The sequence below is a fragment of the Zonotrichia albicollis genome, chromosome 6 (genome assembly GCF_047830755.1).
Source record: "Zonotrichia albicollis isolate bZonAlb1 chromosome 6, bZonAlb1.hap1, whole genome shotgun sequence".
NCBI classification, from domain to species: Eukaryota; Metazoa; Chordata; class Aves; order Passeriformes; family Passerellidae; genus Zonotrichia; species Zonotrichia albicollis.
This window is the reverse complement of record NC_133824.1, coordinates 16,802,396-16,812,037: the sequence shown is the minus strand read 5'-3', so window position 1 is coordinate 16,812,037 and position 9,642 is coordinate 16,802,396. Positions and strand designations below refer to the sequence as shown.

At 53.0% G+C, this 9,642-nt stretch overlaps 1 protein-coding gene across 1 annotated transcript; it reads left to right on the top strand.

Annotated features, from left to right (window-relative positions):
• On the top strand, positions 1 to 3,613 carry VRTN (vertebrae development associated). Its single transcript, XM_014268057.3, has one exon. It carries the CDS (start codon positions 676 to 678, stop codon positions 2,701 to 2,703), a length of 2,028 nt encoding a protein of 675 aa, XP_014123532.1. The 5' UTR covers positions 1 to 675; the 3' UTR covers positions 2,704 to 3,613.
• The last annotated feature ends 6,029 nt before the right edge of the window (positions 3,614 to 9,642 follow it).

Below are 9,642 nucleotides of genomic sequence, written 5' to 3'. Positions count from 1 at the left end.
AAATGACATCTAGTGTTGGCTCAGGTACCATAGCCATGGCTTTGGCTCTGTCACTTCCATCCGAGGTTCTGTGGCAGTTTTTGGTGCCTGCAATGGGTGCAGCTGCAGTGTCCTGCTCTGAGGGAGAAGGCAAGCTCCTTGCCCCATCTTCTGTTGTGCTTGAACCGGGTGCACCCATGGCCCCGTGCGGGGTGGCTCTGTCACAGGTCCTTTCCTGCAGCGATGGCAAATGTTTTCCCTTTGAGGGAAACTTCTCTCTGGGTGCTTGTAGGGGAGTAGTAAAGTGGAAATGATGGAACCACTACAGGGAGAGGTCGGTGTCGGGGTGATGCCAGGCCAAAACCAGGTATGCCGTGGTGGAAGGTGACCTGGCTTCCCACCCCGGGGGTGCAGGCAATCCTTAGTTTCGCTTAGGCAAGTGGAGGCTGTGTGCCGTATGTGCTGCCCGCAGGAGGTCACTGGTGAGCAAGCTGAGCTGTTCCACTCCTGGGTCTGCCTGCTGAGGACTGGGGCTTCCTCCTTTGTCCTTGAAATGTGCAGAGTGGCCATTCCTCTACCTTTTTCCTCCATCCTGTCCTTTGGCCAGGAGCTGGACTTGGAGGCCGGGTCACTGCCAGTCTGGAGTGTGCAGTGTTTTCATCTCCAGTGACTTCTTTATTTTTGCCATCCTTCAGGATGATCCAGAGGCACCAGCTGGTGCAGTCTGTGCTGCAGGAGCTACAGGAAGCCACCGAATGCTTTGGTCTGGAGGGCCTCACCAGTGCTGCGCTGGAGGCAGAGAGGACCTTGTCATCCTTCTCCCTGCCTGGTTATTGTGGCAGTCAGTTCCAAGAGGAGCTGGAGGTTGACCGGGTAGCCAGGAGCCTCTATCCCGAGGATGCCCCAAGTAACATGCTGCCTCTCGTTTGCAAGGGTGAGGGGAACCGCCTCTTTGAGGCTGCTAGTGTGCTGCTCTGGGGCAACCCCAGCCTCAGCCTGGAGCTGCAGGTGCGAACTGTGGTGGAGATGCTGCTGCACAAACAATACTACTTGAATGGCATGATTGATTCCAAAGTGATGCTGCAGGCTGCCCGCTACTCCCTCTGCACTGAGGAGACCCCGGAGATGACCAGCCTCCCCATGGCTATCCTGGAAGCCATCTTTGATGCTGATATCAAAGCTACCTGTTTTCCTGGCACCTTTGCCAACATGTGGCACGTCTATGCTCTTGCCTCAGTACTGCAGTGTAACATCTACTCCATCTATCCCATGAGCAACTTGAAGATCCGACCGTATTTTAACCGGCTGATCCGGCCCAGGAAGTGTGGCCCACGAACCTCCACGCTGCACATCATGTGGTCAGGGCAGCAGCTCTCCCGGCAGGTCTTCAAAGCGCAGTATTTTGTGGCTGTGGTTGGCCTGGAGGAGCTGGAACCCACAATACCTTCACCAGAGCCTCCTGTCCAGCCCATGAAGACCCTTGAGCTGCTGAACAGTGACCCCCAGCTGACCTACTCCAACCTGCGTGACCGCTACAGCATTACCAAGAGCACCTTCTACCGCTGGAAGCGCCAGTCTCGGGAGCACCGGCAGAAAGCGGCTGCCAGGTTTGCAGCTAAACACTTCCTGCAGTCCTGCTTTCAGGAGGGCAATGTCATCCCCCTCCAGCACTTCCGACAAATGTTTCCAGAAATCTCCCGATCCACATACTATGCCTGGAAGCATGAGATGCAGAGCATGGTCAATGGTGATACCTCTGCTCTGTCTGAGGCGCACAGCTTGCAGGAACTTCACAGGGTTGTCCCAAAAAAGGCTGATGTGAATGAGCCAAGAAATCTGCAGGGGAGCTTGAAATCCTCAAGTACTTCCCCAGATCCCATTCAAGCAGGAATCTTTATGCAAGGAGCCAAATCCTACCTGGAGAAATGCATTTCCATGAACACTCTGGTGCCTTACAGATGCTTCAAACGCAGCTTCCCAGGCATCTCCAGGTCCACTTACTATAACTGGCGAAGAAAAGCGATCAAGGAGAACCCCAACTTCAAACACCCCCAGTCACCCTTGGATAACCAGAAAACTCTAGCTATAGGAAAGCCATTCCTGCAGCTGAAGCCAAGCGGTGTGCCTGTTAGGAAGAGACGGAATGGAGACCGGCCAGCATCCAGGAGTCTGCTGCAGCTCCATCCTTCTCTGTGCTGGAGAAAGCAGCTGCGAGACGTGGCCAGGAGGCAGGTCCAGCAATGGCAGCTGCCATTCTGCAAGTACCGCCTGCGCTATCCATCTCTCTCCTCCACAGCCTACTGGTTTTGGAAGGCCAGTGGCCAAACCATTTGGCAGCATCGCCTGCCCTGGAGCAGCTCCAGCGTGCCATTGAACCGTGTGTCTTCCCTGGCACCTCCAAGAGCAGAGCCAGGCCTCAAACCTCAGTGCCATGTGGAAGTAGCCACCAAGCACATAGATAAGCCAGTGCCTGCCGTGCCGTGCAACACCAGCATTTCGGGCTATGCCATGTCGGAGAGAGCCAGCAGCCGGATGTTTGTGATGGATGTCATTGCCACTGCCCAGTTCAAGGCACAGGCCAAGCTGTTCCTGCAGCAGCGCTTTGAGTCGAAGACCTTCCCAACCTACAAGGAGTTCAGTGCCCGCTTCCCACTCACGGCCCGCTCCACCTATTACATGTGGAAGCGCGCTCTGCACGATGGGCTGACGTTGGTGGATGCCTGAGCTGGCCACAGCTCCTCTGCTGGTGTGCCCTTTGGCTCTCTGGTGCAGTGCCCGGGTTGGGGCCTCCCTGATTTTTGTTCTGGTTTGGTTTTGTTTTGTTGATAGTCTCTGGCTTTCTTTTTTGTGTGGTTCAATCAGGTATGGGAGCATCCTCATAGTGCCTATTGCCAGAGGCTGGAGGAGTGGAAGGAGAAGGCATTGAGTATCCCAAGGGAGAGGGGCCAGGTAATTTTCCTTTCTTTGTGCTCAGAGGATGAGCAAGGGAGGTAATACTGCGCCAGTGTCATGGGATGCTGCTGGGCCTCATGAGATTGTGGAGGATGTGAAAGTCTCTCTGCCCCAGGCAGTTGCTTGAATGAGTAATGTGGATGTTCAGGATGAGCATGGAGGTGCCTAGCATCTCATCAGTGAGCAGAGTAGCACTGGCTCAGCTGTAGGTGAGGAGAGGTTTGGGGAGTGCTCAGCTTTATGTAAGAAGCATCTTTGGGCTTTTCCCAGCTAAGGAGAATAAAAGCTTCCCTTGGGATGAGTGAAGCTCTTGCTTTTAGTCCCTGCCTCTGGCTGCCCTGATCTTTCCTAGATGGAGAAGAGACTGGTAGATGAGGGGACTTGTTTGTGTCCTCACTGTAATCTGTATGCTGGGAATGCTAAGCCAGGAGTCAGTGTCTTCTGCAGGCTCTGCAGAAGCTGTCCCTGACCTTTCAGGACTTGTAGCAATAACCTTTCACACAAACCTTTATTCTCTCAGCTGGCAGCTACCCTACTTTTCTAGGGTCTCTCTTCCTGAAGTCTAGGAGAATGCAGAGAGACTGCAACTTGTGTGCCCAGTGTCCCTGCATCCCCTGTGCTGTGCTGCAAGCAACATGGATGCGTATTTCTCACATGTAAGAAACCAAAGCAATAAAGACTCTTCCACTCCTAGTCCTGTGTGGTTTCTCACTGTCACTGCATGATTTCTGGGCAAGGCTTCCCCCCCCCCACCTCTGCTTTCTAAAACTGTTGAATGGGCAGGGAGAGACTGTGCACACCTCAATCCCTGCTCCTGAGAAGGTCCTCTTCTGGTTTCTGGTGGGGAGTGTCTGCTGCTTGATGTTGCCTCTCTGGAGGCCTGGCTGGAGCTGTGCTTTCCCTGGTAAGAGCCTAAGGCTTGCTTTCCAGATCAGATGCAAGGCTGGAGATAACCCAGTGTGCCCAGCCCTGTGTGACAGCAGGGGTGCACAGACAATGTCTGAGATGGTGGTGGTCGTGCCCTGAAGTGGTGGTGGTGTACTGGGAGGCTGAAACCACCTGCTTGTACCTCTGCCCTGTGAGCATCTTGAGGTGTAAGGCTGAGGTGGTCTCTGCCTGACTCCACACCCCTCATCCCCTTAGTGGGTGAGTTCTCCTGTGCTGTCTGTCAGCATGGCTGTGCAGGACTAAGCTGTAGGATGTCTAGGGCTGGCTGGTACCACTGGCTGTCACCAACTGCAGTACCTGGTCTTGCTTCCCAGAACTCAGAGCAACCTACAGGTGTGTGGGGAGAGCTTCCCAAGCCCTGCATTTACAAGGTCAGCTCCTGAGGCCGGGTCAGCAGGACTGACTCTTGTCTTACTCTCAGGCCTTTGACAGGGCATTAGGAGCTTTGGTGACCGTGTTAAGAGGAGATGCCATAACACACATGGTATGTCTGTCCTAAATCCATCCCCCTGCTCTGCCCCACCTCCTCCCAAAACTGCTCACAAATAACTTGTTTTTCCTTAAGGTGTCTGGAACTTGTCACTGGTTGCTGCAGCCCAGTCCTGTTCCTGAGTAGTCTGGCTTCACTCCCTGTGAGCCTCCTAGGCAGAGGGGCCCTGTGCTAGAAAATTCTGTTGAGCTTTCTTCTGCAGCAGCCTGGCAGGAGAAAGGGGTGCTCAGGCTTGTCCTGTGGTGGGGCAGCCGTGTTGAACCTGGACCTGGGGCATGTCTAAGAAACCATTTAGCTCCTTGTCCTTGGTGATGGTGGGGTCTCACCACTGCCCATCCAGTCCAGCACATCCTCTGTGGTCCTAGAGGAGAGGTTCTGTGGCACTTGCTGTTTTGGGAAGGGAGGCACATAAGGAGCAGGGAGCTGCCAAGCAGTGCTGTGTGCTGCTGCAGAGAGCCCTGGGCTCTGTGTCAGGAAGTAATTGAAGTAATTAGCTGCCAGGGCGGACTCATCCATGAACTCCTCTAAGGGACTGAGCTGGTAATTACTGCAGAAAGATTACCTATGTCTCCAAACTGCTGGAGGCTAGAGATAGCTGCTTTCAGCAGCAGTGGTGGTTGTGGCAGCAGCTGTGAAAATGGATGGAAGACACCCCCAGAGTGTTCTCTGCCATGCCTGAGCCAAGGGAAGCAGCAGGAGGGGTGGATTTGCTGGTAGTGGCTGGTGCCAACATGGGCCCTATTTGGATGGCCATGAGGCTGGGGCAGCCTGTGCCTGACAGCAGGGCTGGGGCATCCATCAGCATGGCACAGCACAAGGGGTAGTGGTCAGGTGATGCTGGGGGCAGGTGAGCATCAGGAGAGCCTGGGGGAGCCTTTGTGGTGTGGCCCAGTGTGCTGAAGGGTGAAGGAATGGCTTCTGCTTCACACCACCCAACTCTCCCTGAACTGGGAATGCTGCATGCATCACACCTGGCCAGTTGCAGGATGAATCTCTTCTGGGTACTGGGCTCCATAACCCTTTGCAAGACAATTTTTAGAAGCCCTGATGAAGAGATCCGGGTGTAATATTTTCCATTCCCTAAGCTGGATGCCTGGGTGAGGCATGGTGGGGAGAATAATACTCATTTCCCTGCCTATGCCTTGATGGCAGCAGGCCATGTTGGATCACTGCCAGCTGGCACCACCTAGAGGGTGAGTGCTTGTTCATTATTGATGTCATTTGTGGCTGAGCACAGTTTAAATGGGGGGAAATTGTAGGAATTGATTGGTGAATGTCTTGCTGCTATCACACTGGGCTGGTGCTGGGAGGTGAGTTTGGGGCAGGCTCTGCTGCTCCACATCACAGTGCCAGGCACCGGGTGGTGAACGGTGCCCCTTTGCACCTGGGCAGTGAGCTTTAGCTCAGGTGTCACCTCAACTCCTTCACAGAGAGGTGCTTGTAAATACTGACCCCAGAAAAGATGCAAAAGGTGACTGAAAAGCAGGCGCTGGGGGCTGCAAAGCACACAGGGGGCAGCCTTTAGCTTACCTGTCATTTGGGGCTCTCCTCTGCCCTGCCACTAAGGCATCTCAGTGCATCCCTGGGAGGAGTGTGGGAGGTGGGCAGTGCAGTGCAGCAGAGCCTGCCCAGGTGCTGAGTAGTTGATTGTGCCCAAGCAAAGCTTTGGGACATTTAGCTGATACATGTTAGCTCAAGCACGGCTTTGCCTCCAGATTTTGCACAGGCAGCTGGTTTGTTGGTGCAAAGAGCAATGTGTTGGTCTTAAAAGCACATCAAGGTGGCAAAAGGGTTGCATTTCACAGGATAGCTCCTGTGCTTCCCTGGGATCATCGGAGTAGAGAAGTAGCAGCAGCAGGAAGATAGAGGAGCCAGAGCCACCATTCAGAACTGCTTGCGTGCTGACAAGCATAGCAGCAATTGATTATCAAGAATATATGTGTGGGGAGAGGAAAAAAAGGGATCATTTTTGCCAGTCCCTTGCATAATTCCCTCCATAGGTCCCGACTACAGGCAGCTAGTGCTGCCAAGCCAATTCAGTTGTTCAAACAGAATCTTTTTCCTCCTGTGCCCCAGGGGTATTTGTGGGGAACCATTTGCCTCTGTCCCAGCAGGTTATGCCAGCCACTGTCACTGTTCCCTGTTCTTCTACCTCCCGCTCTGCCTCCTTTCCATTAAAATTCATCTCATGTGCTGTGGCTGAAAATGTCTTCTGGAGTCCAGCTGTGGCCCATCACTGCCCTGCCATTATGCTTCATGAATATTTTTTTACAGAACCAATTACCAGATCTGCCTTTTTCATGTTAGAGCAATGGCTCAGGCCTTTCCCTGGTTGCTGCCAGCTGAGGACCTCCCTGCCTGCTGCAGCAATTCCTGCTGGCAACACCTCATTGTGTTTCCCTGTATTTCATCCCATCTCCACCACTCCTGCCTTCAAGGTAGCCCAGTCTCTCTACTCTTCTTCTGTATTTCAGAGCCCTCCTAATTTGTCTCATTAGCAAATGACACTTTTTCCTATGCCAGCTTGCTAGTGAAAATATGGAAGATCAATTGTTGTATAGATCCTCAAGGGTCTTATCCTCCAGCCCAACTGATCTTCTAAAATATCAACAGCCCATTAATACCTGTCTTAGCTTTCTTGGACCAGCCCCCACCTGACAACTCTTGGCATGGTTCCATCCCAGCAGTTTGGCCAAGTTCCAGATGCAGTGTTCCAGCCTTTCCTCTTCTAGAAAACAAGTAACCTGATGTGTAAGGCTATTTTTGCACAGTCAACATCTGGAAAATACTGCAGTTTTGGAGAAAATAGTCAGGTATGAAAGCACTTTAGGAAGAAAACTTTCCTTTTTCTAGCCTAATAGTGTCGAGAGTTTGGTGCCTATGCCTAGATTTTGATATACCATTTTGAGGATGGCATTTCAGCAGATACTGCACTTATATTTGCATTTCATTTCTCCTCCCCTGGCATCTTCCTTTACTGATCTCTCCATCCCTTTTCCATCACTTTGGTAGCTGTAGTGCTGGGAAAGGTAGGAGAGCTGTGGCAGGATGGACACACTCCTGCCAAACTCAGGTGCTTGAGAAGAAAGGCACTTCCATAACTGGGTGAGTCTGGGCAGGCAGCCTGCCTGGATGGCTGGAAGGGCCCCTTGCCCACTGGGCTGTCCCTCAGCTCCCTGTGCCAGGAGAAGGCAGCACTTTGTCTGCACTCTGACCTCTGTGAGAAACTGGGATTGATCCTGCCTGACATTTTGATTAAACAACAAGATTTATTTAAAAATGAAGTCAGCAAATACTGCAAGTATTACAAACTGATTAAGCATTGTGTCTCAAAAGTAGACAGAGCAATTGCAGAGCAGGGGCCTTTCTGCTGGGAAGCCTTCAGAGGATGGGAGCAAGTTGAGCACAGCCCTGCAGCCAGAAAAGCTCCTGAACAGAACTGGGCAGGGTGGGGGGAGAAGAGAGGCTCTTCCAACACTGCCCCCATCCCATCCTCATCCCTATCCCACTCTCTGTCATAGCTGGAGGGGCAGCTCCAGCTTCTCTGCTCAGGGGAGATCCTGCTGATTTTGGGTGGGGAGACACAGGCTCTGTCTGGCCCAGGAACTCCCAAGCTGGGTGTTTCTGACACCCAGTTAGTCTTGAGTCTCCAAATCTTCTGAAGTACCATCAATGAGAATATTTAAATTGCATCTTCAGCATACACCTGCTAAAGGGGATTTGTGGTTCTTCTGCAAAGACCTTCTTTGCTTCTGAGATCCATCCCAGACATCAACAGGAGCGAAACCAGGGTCGGCTCAGACGAGCAGCACACCTGCAGACCTGGTCCCCAAGTGTCCCTGTGCCTGGACACCAGCAGGACATGGAGTGGAGCAGTGGAGAGGGGGCTGTATTGGGTACAGCCCCTTGGCACCACAAGGGATAGATGGGCAGAGGAGGGTGGTGCCAACACCCTCCTGTGTCACCCTCACTGACCAAGCTCCTCCAGAGGCATCACAGCAAGCCCTGTCACTCACCAGAGACCATGGAGACCATGCCTTGTCCTCAGCAAGGTGTCCCCTCCTGGTGCTCTGTCTCCTTCTCACAGCACTTGTCCTCTTGCCCCATGGGGACAGCTTGACCCCAGCAGTGTGTTCTGGCACGTGTGGCTGCCAGAGTCTGTGCAAGAGTGAGCTGGTGCCTGTGTGTGTGGTGAGAGCAGAGCTAATGAAGCTCCTGATTTCCCAGCAGCTGATGCCTGCCTGAGCAATAGCTCTTAATTGGCTTCTCTCTGCAAAAATCCTCTCTCACCAGCCCCAGGAGAGATGGCATTGCCACAGGCTGTGCCTCCCCATGTTCTCTCCACTGCAGGCTGTTTTTGGGGAGCAAAGAGGAAAAGATAAACTAGTGAAGAGATGCACTGCTACATGATTTTTAAAGGTGTTTTTTTTTTTTGACAGAAATAAAAATTTGCCCTGTCTCAGATAATTAGCTATTTCCTCACTGGATTACTGTGAAGGGAAAACACTCACTATGCTATTAAGTGAGCCAAAGCACTCACTCTGCTTTTATTTCCCCAAGTCTCTTTCCTCCCCATCCTTCAGATGAGAGATGGGGGTGAAATAAAGGCATTTCTGCTCCACCAGCATGGCTGCAGTCCCACCCCCCGATGGGTGCTGGTGGAAGAGCAGGTGGTGGCTTTGTCCTCCCAGGGAGTGAGGGTGCTGGGAGTGCAGCAGGAAGGACACCCCGTATCCTGCTCTGGTAGTTTCCACATCACCCACCTTGGGGCTGACCCCAGGGAGGGGCAGGTTGGCTGGGGGTGTGTGGGAGTGTCCTAGTGGATCCCATTGGCTGGGGACAGTGTCCCACAGGGGTTCTGAGTCCCCTACAAACCACACCATATTTTCCCCCCTTTGCCATCCTCTCACCTCATCCTTGTGGGAAGAGGAGTGAGATCCAGCATGGCCCCATCCCAGCATCCCCCATCAGTACTCCCCAGCTCCTGTTTGTAGGCAGTGAGACTGTTTTGGCACACCACAGCATTGCCAGGGGTGAGCAGTGGCAGCAGAGCAGGTGACAGCTCAGATGTATTGATCACTCAGATCTGTGCTGAGGGGCTGGTGCTTCTTTCCTCAGCAGCTTTCTTCCTGGCTGCATGCAGAAGGGGGTAGGATTCAAAGGCCACCCCCACGCTTCATCCACCCTGTCCTCAGCTGCTTCTGAAGAGAATGGCCTGCAGGAAGTGCTCACCTTGGTGCTGTGGAGGTTACAGAAGGAGCTCAAGCTGGAAG